This window comes from Pipra filicauda, unplaced genomic scaffold, assembly GCF_003945595.2.
Source record: "Pipra filicauda isolate LSUMZ 115617 unplaced genomic scaffold, ASM394559v2 scaffold219_size1829416_pilon, whole genome shotgun sequence".
Taxonomy (NCBI): Eukaryota; Metazoa; Chordata; class Aves; order Passeriformes; family Pipridae; genus Pipra; species Pipra filicauda.
In genome coordinates this window covers 1236213-1256901 of record NW_024104331.1, presented here as the reverse complement: position 1 = coordinate 1256901, position 20689 = coordinate 1236213, and the positions used below count along the sequence as shown (strand labels likewise).

At 51.4% G+C, this 20689-nt stretch overlaps 2 protein-coding genes across 15 annotated transcripts in view; both read left to right on the top strand.

Annotated features, from left to right (window-relative positions):
* The first annotated feature begins 2638 nt into the window (after positions 1-2638).
* LOC113997949 (non-compact myelin associated protein) lies at positions 2639-14132 on the top strand. 3 transcript variants are annotated; one of them, XM_039381291.1, is made up of 4 exons: positions 2639-2931; positions 12108-12202; positions 12348-12432; positions 13424-14132. In XM_039381291.1, exons 2-4 carry the CDS (start codon positions 12118-12120, stop codon positions 13563-13565), a joined length of 312 nt encoding a protein of 103 aa, XP_039237225.1. In that variant the 5' UTR covers positions 2639-2931; positions 12108-12117; the 3' UTR covers positions 13566-14132. The 3 variants fall into 3 exon arrangements, with proteins under 3 accessions (XP_039237225.1, XP_027596000.1, XP_027596001.1); XM_027740199.2 differs by lacking the exon at positions 2639-2931 and adding an exon at positions 3181-3243; XM_027740200.2 differs by lacking the exon at positions 2639-2931 and adding an exon at positions 3561-3666.
* A 3673-nt stretch (positions 14133-17805) lies between these two features.
* The window catches only part of SRRM1 (serine and arginine repetitive matrix 1), an 18169-nt gene continuing 15285 nt past the window's right edge, over positions 17806-20689 (top strand). For 10 of the 12 annotated variants that reach the window (XM_027740140.2, XM_027740146.2, XM_027740139.2 and 7 more), the window contains exons 1-2: positions 17812-17890; positions 20467-20556. In XM_027740140.2, coding sequence (XP_027595941.2) covers positions 17870-17890; positions 20467-20556 — 111 coding nt within the window. In that variant the 5' untranslated portion in view covers positions 17812-17869. Of the gene's footprint in view, positions 17891-20466; positions 20557-20689 lie in introns of all 12 variants that reach the window. The other 2 variants (XM_039381244.1, XM_027740147.2) reach the window with 2 other exon arrangements.

Here is a 20689-nt window from a genome sequence, read left to right as displayed (position 1 = left end):
TTTTAGCTTTAGGTTGTGTTTGTGCTGAGTCCCACTAAAACCACACCGTGTTCCAACGTTACCTGATGTGTTAAAATCCTCCTCTGAACGAGGGCTCTCGCCTTTTTAACACCTTGGCATGTTCAGGCTTGTGGAAGGGAATGTTTGATTTCCCTGCTGCACTGAACATATCCCAGCTATCAGCAGTCCCAGGGTGAGGCAGTGGGAAGGACACTCCTGGCTTGCTGTTACATAAAATATCAAAATACCGAATTGTGTGTCCTTGGTGACTGTGCAGGACCGTGTCCCTGTCGGGACAGCTCGGCCCAGCAGGCAGGGCCTGGGCTGTGCTCTCCTGCTGGGACAGGTCCCCTCAGCTCAGCTCCAGCCCTTGCAGGGCTGTCTGGGAATGGCTTTTGAGGCTGTGGGGATGTGTAGAGTGCTGAGGTCCCGGTTTCACAACACAATTCCAGACTCTAATAATGAATTTCTGGTCAGTCTGTTGCAATATCTCTGCTCTCCCTTTGTTCTCTCTTTGTTCTCACTAAGACAGTCCCAGGCCCTGCCCTGCTCAGTGCAGGAAACTGGTGCTGTGAACTGCCCTGGTGTTCCAGGAGGAGTCCAGACCTTCTCCATGATTAAATTCGGGGAATTTATCTTCCTTAGGGCTTCTGTAAGGCTGTGGCAGCCCTTGTAGTTAATTGAGAGTCCTGTTACGTCTTTCAGCGTTCACTGACTCTGTCAGGATTGTTCTGGAGCACCCCAGTGTCTCCTTTTGTCCTCCTCTAACAGGAATAGATCAGGATTGGTGGCTGAGGAGCTGTAAACTGGGTAACTGGTGTTGGCAGCAGTTTATACACAACAGTGTATAAACATTTATATGTATTTACACATTTAACGGTGTATAAACCCAGTGTGTGGGTTTATTACTGTAGCTAATGGTAAAGGGCTACAAATTCAGGACCTGGCGAGGGATTTCTTCCCAAGCAAACACTTGGGAAAGTCCCACCCTCCCTCTCTGCTGCCTCACATTTGCCTTTGCTGGGCTCGTCCGTGGCGTCCCCGTGGATGTTCACACCCTCCTGAGCGTCGGGGCAGGGGCAGCACCTCATAAATCCAGGTGGGTTTTATGGCTTAAAGGATGCTGAGCACACTGTGGTGCCTGGGAACAATGACACTGGGCTGCTTCCAGCTGGGATTGCTGTGTGCCAGTTCCTCCCAGGGGCATCCTCTGGATTGGTTTTCTCACGTGGATGAGACTTTGAACGGAAGCTCCAGGGGGGGTTTCTCTAAAGCAAGGGGTCTGTCTTTCCTCAGGTACCTGTCCCAGAGGGAATGTCCTTGTTCAGGACAAAGCAGTGGGAAGCAGGAGATCTGAATTCTCCTTTGAACTTGCATCTCTGCAAGGGAGGAACATCATCCAGCCAATGCTTGGTAGCAACACAGAACATTTTCTTCTTTCCACATCCATCCAACAGTCACAGAGGCTGGTTCCTTCTTTCTTACACTATTTAAATTGAGTTATTAATTACTTTCATTAACTTGCATTCATACCTCTTCCAAGTGATGGTTGCTCACTGTTGAAAGAAGCCCCTTGTGCTCTCCAGAGATACAGCCCAGGGAAGGTACGTGGCTGGAAAACCACTCCTGTTCCCAGGAGAGCCTCATGTTCCTTCTTGTTCATGCAGGATGAGGCAGTAATTGAAAAGAAACCAATCAAGCAAAATTTATTCCCTTGAAAGGATGACTGGTGAGTAATCCCTGCTGAGACTTCAGTCTCTGGTTTTAAGGAGCTGCACGGGGAGGGATTGAGGCAAAAGGATTGAGCTGGAAGTGACTAATGTGGGTCTTTGTAGTTGTACAGGAAAATTGCTGAATAATTGGATGTGGTTTCTGGTGAGAAAGCCTCTGTGGGGTTCAGCTTGGGGTGCAGTGTAGAAACCAGTCCATGGTGGGCACCAAACTGAACATGACCAGTATTGGGAACACAGAAGTTTCTTGAGGAGGTGAGTTCTCATTCCCTGTGGTGGTCTGTGCTGGTCTGGTTGTTCTTTATGTCTTCACTTGGACTTGAGCACCAGCTTCTCAAATGGGACATGTGGCTGTAGCTTTCTCTTTGGTGCAAGCACTGACTGCCACCAAGGCAAGTTTAGGTTTATAAATCCAGGTTTAGGTTTATAAATCCAAGTTCAGGTTTATAAGTGTAAGTTCAGGTTTATATTTGACATCTTTGTCAATGGCTCCCCAAAGTGCTTTATGTGGTGAACCTGCAGATCATCGTGCACAGACCCAGAGTGAACATATCTCACCCAGGAAGAAGCAGAGAGCTGTGAATTAAGGAAGCACCTCATTCCTCATCCCAGCTTTTCAGGCTGTGCCGTACTCTGGTCTTCCCAAGAAATCCACTGCAAATGTTCATGGACAGTTGGGATGCCCCTGTTGCTGCCTTTGCATGTGGAGGCAGGACTTTGTAAGGGGCAGGTTCCCTCCATGTGTTTCAGATGGATTGTTGCAGGGATGGTGGCTCTGGTTGCAGCTGGGGAAGCTGAACTGGAGGACGGGGGGAGAAACATCTGCACAACAACCCTAAACCACGAGCTGAGCCTGGACTGAGGGCTGTGGCTTGTTCATGTGGTTTTCTGGTTTCCCGTGGGAGCAGCATCAGGTCTAGGCAGGGGGCAGATCCCTTTTATCAGTGGGATTTCCACAGGAAAAATCCAGACAGGGACTGTGGTCACACGCTTCTTCCCCACTCTTTAGAGGGAAACGCAGGATAAAGCCATCGGAGCACGGGTTAAAGGCAAGGATTCCTTTCCAGCTTGATCCTGACGAGTGGCCAGAACCACCCGGGATGGACGCGTTTGGGATCCTTCCCCCGAAGTGCCTGGAAGACCTTTGGGCACTGAAGCGCCGCGGGAGTCGGGCTGTTCCCAGATCTCCGGCGCTCTGGCTGTGAGCTGGGGAGGGGGGAGGAATCGTATCCCAGAGCCTTCCATCATCCATCCCCCTCCCAGCCGCTGCCCGGCCGTGCCGGGGGCACCCGCGGAGGCGGCGCCGGGGGCCGGGCCGGGCTGGGCGGCCCCGGGGAGGCACCTGCGGGCGGCGGGGCCGTGCCGGGGCCGTGCCGGGGCTGCGGCGGCAGCGACAGCGGCACCGGGCTGTCCCCGGGCTGTCCCCGGGCCGGGCAAGGGGCGCCGGGCGAGCCCCGGCCGGGGGAAGGAGCCGGAGCGGCCGCGGGAGCGCCCCGAGCCCGCAGCATCCTCCGTGAGTACCCGCGGCGGGGGAATCGCCCTTGATTTACCACCGATTTCCCCCTCCCCGTTTGCGCCCTTCTCCCGGTGCGAACACCCCTTTCTGGGCGCGGTTGCCCCGGGTTTGTGCGCGGGGTTACTCCGGGTTTGTGCTCGCCTACCGCGGCAAACGCGGAGCTCTTCATGGGCAGCTCTGAGCCGGGGAGAAACGGAGAGCAGATGCCCTCGCCCTGTTCGGCTGGTGCTCGAGCAGTTGTTCCATTAATTGGAAATCTCGAAGGGACGGGGCTGGGGCTGAGCTGGCGCGTTGTTCCCTCCCCGGAGAGAACTCGGCGCGGCTGTTGAGCGATTGTTCCCTCGCTGGCGGTGTCCTTTCATCGCTGGAAACGCTGGATCTCTGGTCCTGACTTATTCAACCCCAGCGCTGTAAATAAGGGTTTGTTGGCGGTTTTTTTGTTTGTGGTTTTGTTGTGTGTGTGGGTGGGTTTGGTTTTATTTTTTCTTTAATCTGTTGAGTGGCTGGAAAGGGCTGGCAAAGTAATATTTAAAAGGAGAAGGACTAGAAAGCTCAGAGCATTGTGTTACAGCTCGCTGAGTGACTCCACTGAACTACAGTGCTTGCATTATTTGGGAACATGCTGAAGTTGCTGACAGGTTTAAACGGCCATTTCTGGTCTTTCCTGGTAATTTATGTATTTAATGCCCCAGGAAGTCCTTGCTAAAGGAAGCAGAGCATTTTGTAAACAGTTTTCACTGCTGTGATACGCTGGGCTGGGCTGGAGTGTTTGGGCAGGAGGGTTTCGTTTAGTGCTTACAAACCAGGAGACAAAGGCAGAGCAGGGACCGGTGACTCCACAGCCTGTCAGTCATTGTCTCTCTGTAGGGACAGGTAACCAGGCTGTGGGTGCCAGGCTGGGCTTGAGGGATTCCCAGGCTGAAAACATGAGGTGTCAACCACCTGTGTGTTTGTCTAAAGGGTTCCTGGGAGAGGGGAAGGTGCCTCACTGATTCAACAAGTCGGCATGTGCAAGAAATCCTGTGAGTGCTTTTGTGCTGCTGTTTGCAAAGTGAAAGGAGCTGCATTTCCCTGCTGCAGACAGAGTTCCTTGTGTTGTGTGTACAGAGTCTTTATATCATAGAATGGTTTGAGTTGGGAAGGGACCTTAAAGTTCGTCTTCTAACCATAGGCAGGGACACCTTCCACTAGCCCAGGTTGCTCCAAACCTTGTCCAACCTGGCCTTGGACAGTTCCAGGGATGGGGCAGCCACAGCTTCTCTGGGCAACCTGTGCCAGGGCCTCCCCACCTTCACAGGGAAGAGTGTTTTCCTAATATGCCATCTAACCCTGCCCCCTGACAGTGTGATATTCCATCCAGGAGTCTCTGCGCTCCACCCAGGAGTGTCTCTCTAGTTTTTAATACAGAAAACCCTGAAGGATGTGAAGCTCTCAGAGGTTCTCACAAAAGGATCAGGATTTGCATTTTTCTGGTCCTTGAAGAGCTTCAGCTGCAGCAGGTCCAGCCCAGCAGCTGGGGAGCCTGCTGTACCTCAGGCTGAGCTGCTGAGCAAGGACAACACTCCCAAAGCTCTGGCCCACAGCTGGCAGGAGGCTTGGCTGCCTTGTTGGCAGGAATTCCTGAAGCTTTCCTGTCCAGCCCAGCTCCTCTCTGTCTGCTACTCCTGCAAGTGTGACTTTTATCAGTTACACTGAATTCTTCTCCTCACCTGTGGCAATGGAGAGTGAATCAGTCAGGATTTAGTGCCCATGGGCAACCCAGGGCTCTCAGATCAGCAGCTCCTGTGCTCTGAGGGCAAATCCCCCAATCCTGAACACCCTGTGGGGTGCTGGGGCCTGCCCAGAGCAGCCCCTGCTCCCCTGGGTGACATCCCACACCCTGGGCTCCCTGCCCTCGTGCCGGGCTGGGATCGGGGTCACTGTGTCAGGAGGGGGTTTGGTCGGGGCCAGAGGGTGAGCCCTGCCCTGGCCTGGTGTTGGGCACATGGGACAGGGAAGGAATGTGGTGGGGGATGACTGTGCTGCTTTCATGGAGAGCCACAAACCCCAGGAAATGCAGCTCAAACCTATAGCCCTGCTCAGGCCTCTTGCAGGGAGGGATGCTGTGAGGCATGAATGGAGATCACAGAGGAGGGAAAGCAGGGAAAGAGCTGCAGGGATGTCTGAGTCACCCGGTTTCCCACTGACACACAGCTGAGTGTTTTCACAACCACCTCCACGGAGCAACCAAGTTACAACCCAATTCCAGAGGCCCTGGAGTCCTCCCTTGCTGTCAGGTGCTCAGGGCAGATACCAGCCAGGGATGCCCCTGCCCAGCCACGAGGCTGAAGGTGCAGCTGCTTCAAGTGCCAGGCTGGGTGGGAGGGCACAGGAAGGGGCTCTGCCTGTACCACAGTCCCACTGGGATGGGGCAGCCCCTGGAGCAAACACACCCCCACATTCATCCCATGTAGCATCAGCACTGCACCACTCAGCTCTGGGCTTGCTGGGAAGGTGCTCTTTGGTGGGATTTGGCAGTGCTGGGGGTGAGGAGGGTGAAGGAGCCCATGAATCAGCCCCGGGGGGCTGCCCACGGTGCCAACCCAGAGCATCACACAGGCTCTGCTGTGTTCCTGCAGAAACCCAAAGAATCCCTTGGAAAGGCAAATTCCCTCTTGATATATCAGCCTTGTAAGGGAAGCCTCAAAACCTTCAACCCAGCAGATGTGCCTTTAGGAAAGGCAGCCCACGGGAGCAGTGTGGGGTCACGTATGTTTGTGCCAATCCACTCTCCAAAAGAAACACAGCTCGGGGTGGGGGAGCTCCAAATTCAGCCCTGACCCCCTCCCTCCTGCTGTGGAGCATTTATGGGGTTTGCCTGGAGTAAAGCAGATGCTCTGATGGAAAATGGCAGGTGACAGAGGATTTCCCCAACCTCCTGAGCTGCTCCAGCCGCTCGGGAAATGGCAGATCCAGAGCCTGGGAAGCACTTCTGCAAACACATTGCTGAGTCTGCAGTGTTGTGTTTTTTTTTTTTTTTAAACTCTCTCCTCCAGCAATCTGAAAAGCTGTGGGGACTTTTCCAGAGCAGTGGCAGGGCCTTTTCTAGGTGGTTACGTGCTCCAAGCGGGGTTGACTTTCCGCTGTGGGAAATGTCCTCACGGACGAGCCGCGTTTTTGTGCTTTATTTGTCCAGAACTTGCCACCAACAGGCACTTGGCTGGAACTTCTTTGAACAGCAGAGATAAACTGTTGGGTGGTGGGATTTGGGGGTGCTTGGCACGATGCCACTGACCCCTGCCAGGCTCTAACTGAGGGCTCAGCTCGGATGAATCCTCTTGCTTTCCGTTTGAGTGCCCACACTGATGGTCTCCAACATCTGTCCCCTCAAGTCTCACTGACCATCCCCCAGGAGCCATTCCTGCCTTGAGAGACTCCTGCAGGTGCCTGGAGGCATTTTTCTCCTCTCTGAATCAGTTTTTTCTCTGGGTAATGTTTAACTGCTGATTACAGGTCCTTCCCTCCCGTGCCCCCCACCTGATGAGCATTCCCAGGAACCCTCCCAGAGCGTGGGATGTGAGCAATGGGCAGAACCACCCTGCTGCAAGCAAAAAAGTCTGGGTTGTGCCATGGGTTTGGGGCTCCTGTGTCGTGTTTTGGGGCTCCTGTGTTGTGTTTTGGGGCTCCTGTGATGCTTTGTACCTGCTTTAACAACCATCACCTTCACGTGCACGAGCGCAGGTGGGTTTTCTTCCCCCGTTGCTGTGGTGGGTCTTGCAACCCACCAGACCCCGTTTTTCATTCCCAAATCCCAGGTTAATTGTGCTGCAGGCACTGGTGGGAGCTGCTGCTCACAGATATGGTTCTGTGAAGCTCTTTCTTTGAGCATGGAATGATCTCCCAGCTCCCGCTGAGTCCAGATGAGCTGGGAATCAGCCTCAGGCCTTGTTCTGTACAGGGAATTCTCTCCCTCCTGGTGCCTTCCCTGACTGAATTGTTTGCTCATGAGCTGCCTCCAGCACAGGAGCTGCATTTCTGGGATGTGCTGGGGTATCCAAACCCATGTGGTGTAACATGTAGTGTAGAAGTGCCTCCAATCCCTTCCAGAAGGCACAGGACTTGCTGCAGGGGGGGTGTATCCCAGATTTCCAGATGAGCAGCCGTGATCTGAGCTATTGAATCTGTGCAGGGATGACTGAACCCTTAAGGATTCCTAGGGAATATGGCTGGACATGGCTCAGTGTGGTTGGACAGGAATCTCTTCTCCCAAAACCAGATCATTGCATCTTCTCCTCTTTGTTATAGTGAGTTGGATCCCGTGAGAGTTCTCATTTGCCAGCTCTTGGTTACACCACTTGGAGTTGGTTAATTTGGTGTCTGTGTGTAGAGTCATAAGCTAAAAATGTAGAATAAGAGCTTTCTAATAATCATTTAAAAAAGCTGCCAACAAAAGACAGCCTCTAGCATTGCTTTCAGGAATAAGCTTCAAATTTGCTCCCAGCTCTCTCTTGATGTATCATCTGTGCAGTGCATGTAAATGGGAATTTGGGTTTAAAATCTTATTCCATTTCCTCTTAATGAATTATTTTGGACCTAGATAACAAAGTAATTCCACCTCCTGCAAATGCAGCCACGGGACCAAATGATTTATTGCAGATGCCTTTTAAGGACCTCACTAAGTAACCACAGCAGGTTAAACAGACCCTTTTCTCTTGGATGATGTATTAGTTTGAAAAATTCGGGTCTGTTTGGCATTTCTGGATGGGGAGGGGATTTTATGCATCCCAGCTTCCTGCCTGGAAGCTCAGACAAGCAGTAAATCCTGCCTGGGTCCAGGGTGGGAAGCTCTAGGTGACACATATGATATTTGTCAGGGAAAAAGGGGTGATTTGGGCTGTTTAAAAGGCACAAAAATTAAGAACAGGCATCTGAGCCCAACCCAGCAGCCCCCCCTGGGCAGTTCTGTGCCCAGGCTCTGAGCTGCAGGAGCTCCAGCAGGGTGGTGGTGCTTGCTGGGTTTTTTTCCATTCTAACTTCAAACCCTGGTTCTGTTGGATATTTCACAAGGCTTCTGATCCCAGTGTGCCTCAGATCCTGGCCTGTAACCAGTGGGAAAATACCTCTGGCTTGTTTTGCTTCCCCATCCTGGCTTGCCTGCATGGGCAGCCCTACCCTGAAGGGTCTGGGGTGGTTTTTTAGGGTCTGAATGCACTTTGCTGCACATGGTGGAGTTGCTGCCGTTCCCATGAATAAGTCCATTCACCCAGAGGGAGGGGAAAAATGTGTGTGGCCCAGAATTTTAACGCAAAAAAAAAGAGGATTAGAACTGGGAAATGTGCAGTTCACGGCCTCGTTCAGGCATTGCTCCTGGGCAAGTCAGGGACAAAAGTCTGTGGGGTTCATATTCCCAGGTGTGGCTCTGGAAATGAGGGGGTTTCTTCCCAGGGATTTGGTTCTCCCTCCCTCAGCCCATGTCACCTGTGCGAGCTGAGGGGTTTGAGCCCCTCTCACCACACAAGCCAGGGAGGGTGACTGGGCTCCCCTCCTTGGTGCTGCTGCTGCACAGAGCTGCTGCAGTTTGCAGAACTTTCTCTGGCCTGGCAAGGAAATGGAAAGCTTTTAATGTGTGTTTTAACAACAGCTAAACCTGGGGAGCTCGTGCCAGACCCTGAGCAAACACACGAAGGTGCTGCTCTGACGTGGGGGCACGAAGGGGCTCGCACAGGCAGGGGCTGTTCCCTTGAGGCCACAGCTCTGCCCCAGCTGCCCCCCAGCAGTTTGAACTCGGGGTTTCTTTCCCTCCTTCCTCCCTCTTTAGAGCCCCTCAGGGTGGATCTGGGCACATTCAGGTCCCACTGAAGCACGTGGTGTTTTTATCTCAGTCTGAAGTCGCTGCTTGTCCCAATCCCTGCTGATGTTCCCAGTGATGCTGGGAAGGTGCTCCATGCAAACCCCACCTTTTTCTAGGTGGCCAAGCACTGAATTTGGGTGCATTCCTCACCAGCACCTGCCTTCCCCAGCAGGGATTTGGTTCTCCAAGCCCAGCTCTCCTGGATAAAGACTCAAACGGAGCCCTCTGTTCCCTGTCCCCCCTCTCCTGTAATTGTGCAGGAGCTGCTGATGGGTGAGCTCTGATCCCCAGCCCCTCCTGAAGGAGCAGGGGGGCCCCCCCAGCTGAAATTGGGCAGGGCAGGGGGGGCAGGAGGGCTGTACCAACGGGGGCATCGCTCCCACGGGCCAAAACAACCCACACACTGTGTCTGCCAAGGTGTTTTACATGGAAACGGGCCCGAGGCTGAACTTTATGGAAACATTTGCAGCTCTGTAAAACAACCAGCAGTGTGAGCCTCCACCCCCAGGCTGGGTGAGTTAGAGGCTCTCAAAGGCCAGGCAGGTGTGTGTGCACAGGGGGAAGTGCAGCAGTGTGTCATGGAGAAGGAATGTCCTGTGATTGCTGTATCAAAGTCCATTTCTTCTCCCCTGCTGAACGGCTTTTGTCCAGCACTCCTGACTTTCCATGTGCTTTCCCATACAGAGTGGGATCCAGGCTGCAATGCCCCAAAAGCAGTGGGTTCCCATGGATTTTGCTGGGCTTTGCTGGGTCCCTGAGTCTTGCAGCAGGGGCTTGGTCAGGTGGAACCTGCTGATTCACGGGGCAGGGACTTGCTGCAGGTAAAGGACAGGCCCCTCCTGCCCTGGCTGGAGACACAGACCTTGGAGACACAGGCCTTGGACCTCTTGACTTGCTGCACCATTGAGAAAAAACCTGACCTGATGCATTTTTCCAATTGTTTGTTCCCACCCTGGCAGATCAATTAATCCTTTTCGTAAACAGGAGGTTTCACTGACAGTAAAAATCCTTTGGGTTTGGGTGACTCATGCACAAACAGCTCAACCCTTCTCAAGGTGGTTTGAACCAGGTGGAAGGTAGGAAGCAGGAGTATTACATGACCTAATATCAAACTATTCAGCCTTATTTATTTGGGGGGTTTTATTTTAGCAGCCAGAGGAGGGGCAGAACACTCCTGTGAGCCTGGGGTTTGAGCTCTTCTGGTCAGGAGCCACAAGGTGACAGTTGGACGTGTTTTTTTCTGAATTTTCTGAATTTTGCCCATGCCCAGCTTTCCCCAGCCTGCAGAGGGATGGAGAGGCTCTTCAGCCTCTGCTGCCAATGTACAACCCCCATCCCCACAGTTTTGAGTGGTGGGGAGGGGCAGGGACAGCTCTTCCCTGAGCCCTGGTACCTCTCAGGTGCCCCCAGGTGTGTGTGAACCCTTTCCCTGTGCTGCACCACAAGGCTGGGCAAGCTCTAAACACAAAATATTTCCGTGTTGAAAGATCTGCAGCTGCTGTTCGTGCTGCTGAATTAACGTGGCCTGGGCTGAACAAAGGCATCATTCAGCCAGAGGAGAACGACCCAGTCACAGGCTCGGGACAGAGTTATTTTGGGGGTTTAGATTAAAGGAAGAAACCCAAACTTTTTACCTTTGGGGGACTGAAGTGTTTGGTGAAATGGACCTTGCAGTCCTGATCCCACATCCCCAGGCAAACCCTGACTGCTTCCCTTCCTGCTGGTCCTTGATCCCTCTCATTCCTGCCACGGAGCCTCCCAAGGACACACCGTGTGTTGACTCAGCTGGTGCCCTCCCCAGACAACCCCCTGCCTGTCCCTGTCCATCCCATTGTGTCCTCCTGCCTCCCAAATCTGTGCCTGCCACCCTGTGTGGTGTTGGATAGAGGCTACTTTGCAGAAACCTTTGGGAAAGCCTCAGCAGGGGGAAGGGAGGGCAGGCTGCCTGTCAGATTCCCAGTTATTTTTCTTACCAGCTGATTTCTATCCACTGAATTATTCCTGGCTGTCGTGTGTCTTGTGCTGTGCAAAATTACCTGCACCAAGAACATGCCACAGGGCCACGATATCCCAGTGGAGTATAACAGAGCCCTGCCTGGTTGTACTGGGAAGCATCTGAAATGGGAAACTCAATTCCATATGGAGTGTTGAAGAATAATTTACTTTTCAAAGGATAGCTGGAGTGTCCCAGCTCTCTGGAGCTGGGAGCTGCAGTGGTTCCAGAGGGCTGTTGGAAGTGGTGCTCACACCTCCCTCGGGCTGAAGGAGCCCTTTAATGGCTCAGGTTACCAGGTACACTGAGAAAACATTTGGAAAAGGCTTATAAAACCAGGGAACATCCAGGCTGCTTTTTCTAGATCTAGTTTTACTCAAACCCGGGAACAGGCATATTTTCAGCTGTCCACTTGGAAGCTTGTCCACTTCCAACAACAGAGCTGAGGTGACACCGGGGCGAGGGAGGTGCTGGGCTGAACTCACACCAACCCTCTGTCACAGCAGTGACCCTGTCCTGGGATGGCTCTTGTTTGCCATGGAACTTCTGGAGCTTCAAATCAGGCTTCCTCACATGGGATGAATGAAACTACTCTAAATTCTCTTTTAGAATGGAGTTTTTAAACCTTTCTGTGCTGACTTTTCCCCTTCCCTCAAGACACGTTGCTGAATTCTGGGTGCAGAATCTCTCACACTTGTATCTCAACCTGAGATGACAATCTAAAAATCCTAAAGCTTTTAAAATACCCATTATTCCAAACAGCAATGGTACATAGCAACAATGCATTGTTGTGTTTATGTCTTATTTTATCCTTTTAATACCAAACAGGGGATATTTTAAAGCAAACTGCTCAAGATTGGGGCGAAATTTCCGTTCCAGATTTTCACCACAGTGCAAACATTAAGAACCCCAGCTCGGTGAACCCTCACTTAGTAGGTTCTGACCCTTTAACGGACAGTTGCCTAATTATCACTGTCAAACTTGGGTTTGATATTTCATTAATGTTTTATGAACTCACTGCCCTGTTTCCCCCTGCAGCTGAATCAAGATGACGACGGCCACGCCACTGAGCAACAACACCCAGCTCTCAGGGAACGTGACCACAAAGTCTCAAGAACAAAGTCTCTACCAAAGTAAGAAAAGGAATGGGCTGCTGGCTTTTTTTATTTTATTATTTTATTTTTTTAAGTGGACCTTTGTACTTACCAAACTTCAAAGAGTACAGTGACAACCTTGTAAATAAGGGGTTGTTTTTTCTCCTCCCTGTTTCTCTCCCAGGTTCTGGAGCAATAGTTGCTGCCATCGTGGTAGGAGTGATCATCATTTTTACAGTGGTTCTGCTCACCTTGAAAACGTACAACAGGTACGTGGCCAAGTTCTGTGTTCACCAAAATGGACCAAAGTCCCCGCCCTCAGCCAGCAGAGCACTTCAGGATCTGTTGTTGACAGTTTCCAGAAGAATCTAAACCTCAGTGTGCTGCTGGAAGTGTCCTGATTCTCCCAGTCAGTGCTCTGTGACTGGGTTGTTAGGAAGCAGAATTCCTTCATGGGGGATGCTTGGTGGAAGCTCCTTTTAGGGATTCCTGTGGATGCAGGGAAGGTCTGAGCATGCAGCAAAGCTGCCAGAGGGGAGCTTGATTTCTCACTTCTCATGCTCTGGAAGCACTGACTTGCCACTTTGGTTCCTTTGGGATGAAATTGAAAAAAGAAATTGAAAAAAAAAAACCTCAAAAAAGAACATTAAATTGCTGGGAGAACTGGCAAGTGTTGTGTTTGTTCTGAGCCACACAGCAGACTGCAGATATTTTAAAGAGTTTTAAACAGGCTTAATCCTGTTAAGTGCCTGTGCCACAGGCAATCTTTAGGATTCCCATGCTCTGCAATAGCAAATGGGAATGTCAGTAGTTTGTTCCCTTTCAATGTGTGATGACTTTGCAGCGTGTCATGTTGCTCATTCCGGGTGCTTTCTGACCAAAGTGGTCGGGGAGCTCAGAATTTTGAGTTTTTTTCTTATTTGTTATCATTTGGTTCATTGACAGCTGCTGTTATTGCTGGTGCTGAGCCCCTTCCTCCAGGCCCAGGGAATGACATGGATTAAATTCCATGTGTTCCATCAGTCACGTTGTTTTCCTGGATAAACTTCCCAGGCCGTGGGTTTGCTCTGAATCCTTACCAGCCCATCAGGGTTCAGCTGTAGCTCTGCGCTTCCTCTTATTCCTGTTGATTCTTTGGGGTGAAATCCTGGCTTTTACTGACTTTCAAATAACTGTACAATGCAACCTGGCTCTGTGGGAACCTTCCCAACCCTCCCCACGGGAGCACCGACCCCGCTGACGGTCCCGTTCCCTCTGCAGGCGCATGCGGGTGAAGCGGGAGCTGGAACCCAAACCCCCCAAGGCAGCGATGCCACCTCCTCTGGGGCACAACAGCCACGGCCTGTGCCAGCCTCCCACGGTGACCTTCATCCCTGTGGACATCCACCTGCACGACAGGTAACCGGGAACACTCGTCCTCCCCGGCAGACGAGAGGTGGAACTGTCGCTCACGCGGACCTGGGACTCCTCAGCAAAGCTTTTTGGAACAGCAACAGGCTGTTGCTTTGCCTGTGGATTGTAATTAATCCTGATTTCTCTCTTTGAGAGGAAAAATAAGAGGTCTGGACACTCTTCCTGTGGCTGAAATCAGCTGGTGGAGGCACAGGAATCATCAGAGCCCGGGGTGTGGGGAGAGCGGATGAAGCGAGAAGGCGCCAGCTCAGATTTTGTGGAGCTTTTGCTGGCTCAGAGTTTGAACTTTCTCTGTTCTGCTGGTAAACAGGAAGAAAAATCTGGACGTGCCACAACTCAGGTTGGAGCTGGGTTTGTTGTGAATTACATGGCACAGGTTTGTGGTGTGTTTTACACACGATGGATGGCACAGGAAGCATCAGAATTGTATTTATCGTTACTCACCTGTCGTGTTTCTAAGCCCACGTGTGTATGGGTTGAGATAAAAGGGTACTTTTTATTTTCAAGTATTTTTAAACTATTTCTATAAACCATGTAACTCTCCATTTCCAAAGGAGCTCGGGTGTCTGAGGGTTTTCACTCTCGAGAATCGCTTCGGGTCCAGGGCTGGAGCTGCCTGAGAATGTTTTGTCTTGCACAAAATGTGAGTTCTTTAATTGGAAAAATAACCCTGGAAATAGAAGGAATAACCTTTTATAAAGCAAGTGAGGCTTTGCAGAGCCCCAGTGTGCCACTCCCCCCCTGCAAGGCTTTGTTCTCTGGTGCAGACCGGGCTCCAACTATTTTTAGAAATTTTTTTATCCTAGAAAGGAACTGAGAAAAACGATGTTGTTTTGTGAGTGTGATGGTTGTGGGTGTACAGCAATGCCACAAAGGAATTCCCAGGGATATTCACAGCCCACTGAGTGGGAGCACAGAGCAGCATTGTCAATCAGTGGTTGATTGTCTGAGGGGGTGTCAGAGCAGCCCCCAACGGGCTGACAGAGACAGGAAGGATTTTAGGAAGGAGTTGAGGAGTTAAACCTCGTCTTAAAGGGAAGGACATGAGGCTCTGGGGAACAGCTCCACTCCCTGACACACAGAGCTTAAGTTTTATGGAATCACTCACTGGAACAGAGGGAGAAGTTACTGTTGTCTGACTGAAGTGATCAGAGAACCTCCAGCTTTAGAGCTTTTTGTCCTGCAGCTTCTTCCCAACACGTCACCAACAGGTACATCCCTGAATCCCCCCGTCCTCAGGGGAGGGTGGGGAGGGACTGGGGGACAACTTGATCTACTTTTTATATATTTTTTCCAAGAAGCCACCTCTTGAACAGGTCACTTTTACTAACTTGTGGTTTGTTGGGTTTGGGTTGGTTTTTTGGGGTTTTTTTTTGTGCAGAAACTAAATTCAATTACTTTGCAATATTTTTTTTTTTGTCTGAAACTGGAGCAGGGTTTGAATTCCAAGCTAAATATTGAGACAGCTGCTTGTGAAGTTTCTGAATCTCGCTGTAAATATTTTACTTGTCCTAGTTCTCTTATTTTTTGTGGCAGGGGTGATTGATTTAATCATTCAGAAGGGACAGCAGATGCAAATCTAATTTTTTTCCTAAAAAATATGAAGGAGTTGACCTTCTGTTGCTATCTCTGATCAGCTAAGGATGTTCTCTGGGCATGTATTGAAACCAAGACCTTTAGAAAAGATAAGCTCCATCCTACTGTTATGCTCAACATCACCAGCCAGACCTACTTCTAGCAAATTTTGTTTACTTTCCATTTACTTCATTTCAAACCACTGAAGTTCACGAGCAGAATAAGCAGAGCTACTGTGAGCAACTCTGCTTTTGTAGAATTGCTGTTCCTGGCAGGAGAGTCACTGCTGTGGCCTCACCAGCATTTGCTCAATCGAGAAAATTCCAATCCCAGTAAAAATTTGCCTCGTATTGGCCCATCCTGGGAGGCCCCCACCATCCCCTCCTGGCAGCTTGTGCTGAGCAAGCAAAATCACCTTCCTAAGAAACAAAAACCCCCCTGTATTTCCACTTGTGTAATTTGCTGTGGATTTAAGTTTTCCAGGAACAATCCCACGCTCTCCCTTGCGCCGCCTCAGTGCTGACTCGACCTGCCCCGTCTTGGCTCCCTGATTCCACTCCCAAAGGCCCAGATTTTGGGAAAGCCCCCCTTCAGCTGCCCCTGCTGCTCTCCTGCCCCCAGGGAAACCAGCTGGTTAAAGAAACACTGAAAGCTGTGGAGAGAACAGGCAGTGTGAGTGCAACACTTTAATCGTGATCCACACAAGACTCGCTGGAGATTATCCATGAAACTCTGCAAATTAACAAGATTTGGGCACTCGTGGCCCCAGGGCCTTTCTCCCTGGGAGGAACAAGCAACATTTCCAGCCCCTTGCTCTGTGCTTTGGTTCAGCAGTGACAACGAGGACATTGGGGCCGCAGGGCAGAGAAAAAAATATCACTACAAGTTTGTTCGATGGTCAGAGTTAAGAGCTGGTCTTGCAAGAATCAGTGGTGGGGTTTTTTTTTTTTTGCTCCTCAAAGTCTTCTGGAGTACCTTCAGCAGGTCGGGTCCTTCAGTCTCACAGCTGGCACTTTAAGAGATGCAAATAGGCTGGTAAAATGTTTAATTTTGCACCGCTGGGTAAGTCCCGACCCCAAAACTCCTGCAGGGCGGCAGCTCTCACCCCTCATCTTCATCCTCATACCCCAGCAGAGAGCACGGAGCTCCACCTAGTGTCCTCCTCCCTCCCGGCCGCCTGGAACTCGCCTTTCCCAACAAAACCACAAAGCAATTCCAAGTTTAGCTGACAACTGAATTCCTGACACCACCTTGACCCCCATCCCAGTCCTCCTTCCCCTCAATCCACCGTGCTGGAGCAGCTGAGCCCAGAACTCCTCCAGGTTTGGCCGTGCAAAGCACAGATCATGGCAGGTCTAAGCAGATAAAATACAAGAATGTTCTTTGGATTTTATTCCCGAGTCCCATAAACAATTTATCTCCCAAAAACACAACCACAAACCCACGTGTCTCTCACGTGTCTCTCACAGGGCTGCTGCTGAAGCAGGAAGCAGCTGTGGTGCTTTGAGTAGCAATTAATTTTATTTATTATTATTAATTTTTTATTTAAAGCAAACTATCCTTATTAAGGATGAAAGGCATAGGAGTTACTTTTGGATAAAACCCGAGGCTGTCACTGTGGGTAAATTTGTATTGACCTCAGTGAGGTGTAACTTTACTCCCACATCTTTCAGCAGGTCACATTCGTGTGACCTGCACCAGTCACACCAGTTTGTGCCAGCACCAGTCACACCAGTTTGCTGTCCTGGACACTGATGCCTGAGGTGTGGGGAGAGAACTCTCACAGCAGTGTCTCTGTCCAGTTTTGGGCTCCTCAGGACAAGAAGGACGAGGAGGTGCTGGGGAGGGTCCAGTGGAGGCTGCAGAGATGATTTGGGGTCTGGAGCATCTCTGGGATGAGGAGACACCACGGGAGCTGGGCCTGGTCAGTCTGGAGGACGGAAGGTTGAGAGGGGACCCATAAATCCATACAAATATCTCATCAATCCACACAGGGGTGTCACAGGATGGTCCCGGATTCTTTTCAATGGTGCCCAGCGACAGGACGAGAAGTAATGGACATAAAGCAAAACATAACAAGTTCCGCCTCAACATGAGGCAGAACTTCTTTCCGTGGAGGTGGCAGAGGCTGCCCAGGGAGGGCGTGGAGTCTCCCTCTCTGGAGACATTCCAGACCCACCTGGGCGCGTTCCTGTGTCACCTGCTCCAGGTGACCCTGCCACTGACTGTGTGATCTCCAGAATGCCTTTCCAACCCCAACCATTCCGTCATTCTGTGACGGCTGCAGAGCCCCGTTTTCCGTCGCGAACCCCCCGTCGTGTCGGTCCGGGGGCTGTTCCCGCGGGCCGGAGCCGCCGCGCCCTCACGAACCGTCCGCGCCGCCATCGCTGCGGGGTAGTCACGGCCCCCGCGAGGGCACGCGAGATCTCGCGAGACAACGGCGTCGCAACCAGCCGCGCGTGTCAACATCTCGCGAGAGCAGGAGTCACACATTCACACACGCACACACTCCCGCGCGCGCGCGCGCCGCCGCGGAACGCTCTCTGATTGGCCCCCGTCCGACCCTCCAACCAATGGGCAGGCGCCTTGTGGCCCCGCCCCTTCCCTCGCGCTCTCTCTCCCCGCCCCTTCTTCCTCCCCCGGCGCGGCTGGGGGGGTGCGCGGTGCACGCCGGGACGGCAGCGCGCGCCGCGGCCGGGAGGAGGCGGAGGAGCCAAGATGGACGCCGGGTTCTTCCGCGTAAGTGCCGGGGCCCCACCGAGGCCCTGAGGGCGGGCTGCGCTGCGGCCGCACCGCCACGGGGCGCGGGGAGGGGACAGGCCGAGCCCGCTGCGTGAGCCGCGCTGGGGCCGCGCTGCTTCGCGCGGCGGCCCGAGCACCCTCCCCCCCCTCCTCCTCCCCGCGCCCTGCGCAGGCTCCTCGCCGCGGAGAAAATGGCGGCGGCGCGGCCCGGGCGGGAGCGTGAGGGGAGCGGGGGGCGGAGGAAAGAATCGGCGCTGAGAGGATCCTCGCCGGCAGGATTGTCGCTGGGAGGACTCTCCTTCCAGCGGGGAAGCTCCTTGGCCGTCCCCGGTCTCAGGGCCCGACCCACGCGGGGCCGTGTCACGGCTGCGACCCCCAAGCCCCCCGGGCTGTGGGAGGGGGGACCGGGCCGGGAGGCCGCGGGGAGCGAGCCCCGCTCTGCGCTGACCACGTTCTGCTGTGTCCGCGTTCGAAGCGACCAAACAAACCTGACCCTTTTTTTTTTGTTTTTTTTTTTTAACGAGCGGATTTTTAAGGTTGTTAATGTGCTATTCCTTTCCCCCCTCCCCCCCCTCCCCCCCCCCCCCCCCCCCCCCCCCCCCCCCCCCTCCCCCCCCCCCCCCCCCCCTCTTTTTTCCTCCCCCCCCGTCCCCCCCCAATAGCAAAACGAAGTTGTGCCTTATTCTTAACCTTGATATCTTATTTTAATCATTGAGTTTTGTCTCTCCATTGCAGCTATGCATTTTCTGCAGAGGCCATTAAACCTGCCTGGGTTTAATGCCTCCTTCTTTTCAGCTTTTTCTTCCATTGGAACGACCTTAGTTTTGGTTTTCTCTGGTAATTTTGAAAGCCAATTTAAATTTTCAAGATTCATTCACTTGTTCTTTTCAATTTCTGCAACTAGGAGGCTTTCAAAACACGGCACACACGTAACCCTTCCCTCCATTCAGTTTTGTGTTGAGAAAAATAACTGCGAGTTAAATCTGCACTTGTTCCAGCGCAGTTGTTACAAAGTTTGTAAATCAAGTGGTTGTAATTGATAGCACAATTACTGGGGCTGAAAACACTGAATTAGAAATCTAACATTCTTTTAAACTGGCCTGTGAAGGTGACATTTTATATAAACAGAAGCAACTTGGCACTGAACTGGGGCTGTGAACAGTGTTCTGGCTTTAGTCTGGGTCCTGGAGGAACCAAAGTTCTTGTGAAACGACACAAGTGCAGCAGAGCAGCAGTTTGGACTCCCTTTCCCAAGAAAGCTCCTATTAATAGTTCTTTCAGTTCTTCACACGTGTGTGAAGTTTCAGTGCAAACTGTTTTGTCTCTGTGTTTAAATTCCTGTAGCCCTCGTGCTCTGTCCCTTTGGTTCCCTTTGCCTCTTGCCACGTGTTAGAAACAGGGTACAAAAAACTTCCTTCCTTTCTGAGTTGTGAAAGAATTGAAAAAAAAAAAAAACAAAACCCAAAAAGAACATTGAATTGCTGGGTGAACTGGCAAGTGTTGTGTTTACTGTGAGCCACACAGCAGACTGCAGATATTTTAAAGAGTTTTAAACAGGCTTAATCCTGTTAAGTGCCTGTGCCACAGGCAGTCTTTAGGATTCCCATGCTCTGCAATAGCAAATGGGAATGTCAGTAGTTTGTTCCCTTTCAATGTGTGATGACTTTGCAGCATGTCATGTTGCTCATTCCGGGTGCTTTCTGACCAAAGTGGTTGGGGAGCTCAGAATTTTGAGTTTTTTTCTTATTTGTTATCATTTGGTTCATTGACAGCTGCTGTTATTGCTGGTGCTGAGCCCCTTCCTCCAGGCCCAGGGAATGACATGGATTAAATTCCATGTTTTCCATCAGTCACGTTGTTTTCCTGAATAAACTTCCCAGGCTGTGGGTTTGTTCTGAATCTTTAACAGCCCATCAGGGTTTGGCTGTAGCTCTGCACTTCCTCTTATTCCTGTCTGGTTCTGTTGACTTCTCTACAAGTAAGTTTTCCAGAACTGAACTTCCAGGCCTTTCCCTTCCAAATGAATTAACCTGCAGTGTCTGTCCATGCAAGTGGAATGAGTTGGTCAACTTTTAACAGAGGAGGATCAATAAAAGAGTATTCTTTGTACCCTTGTGGCTCCCAGGGGGGTGGTTTGCCCCAGACAAGTCACCCAGGGGTTTCAGAGATAATCACTGTAAGCAAATAGGACATTTCTGTTCCTGGAATGAGGAAAAAGACTTTATTCCTTTTGGGAAGTTTGTGCATTCCAGCACAAACCCTTTTCCTGGCAGTTTGAGGCTCCTGTACTTTAATTTGTGAGCAGTTTTCCAGGGGGGGTTATGATTGAGGTGTCACTGTGGGGCTCAGCAGCTGCTCACCCCAAACCCCTGAGCAGCAGGGAAAGGCTGTCGTGCTGAACACACCTGGAAAGGCTTATTTTGCCTGAAATAATTAAAAAAAAAAAAAAAAGGACTTACAGGATGGCTTCACTGGTGCTGCTGTGCTCTATCCAGTGCAGATATGTGAGGAAATAATCCTTGGAGAGTGGTTGAATGTCCTACAGGCTGAAACTGTTGTTTCCTGTGCTCCAGGGAACCAGTGCAGAGCAGGACAATCGCTTCAGCAACAAGCAGAAGAAGCTGTTGAAGCAGCTGAAATTTGCAGAATGCTTAGAAAAGAAGGTAAGTGAGATGGGAAGTAAGACACACCAAGCAAAGAGATTTTTCAGTGGATGAATTGGGTATCAGGTGGAACATATGGGAAGGTGAGGAATGTCTTCCCTAAAACCACCCCGGAGGATATTGGAGCGTCAAA

Excerpts from the sequence above, each read along its gene's own strand:
- LOC113997949 (XM_039381291.1), top strand. The coding sequence starts at position 12,118 with ATGACGACGGCCACGCCACTGAGCAACAACACCCAGCTCTCAGGGAAC. Across the intron at positions 12,203-12,347 it reads AGAACAAAGTCTCTACCAAA|GTTCTGGAGCAATAGTTGCT; the intron begins GTAAGAAAAGGA and ends TTTCTCTCCCAG. Across the intron at positions 12,433-13,423 it reads ACCTTGAAAACGTACAACAG|GCGCATGCGGGTGAAGCGGG; the intron begins GTACGTGGCCAA and ends TTCCCTCTGCAG.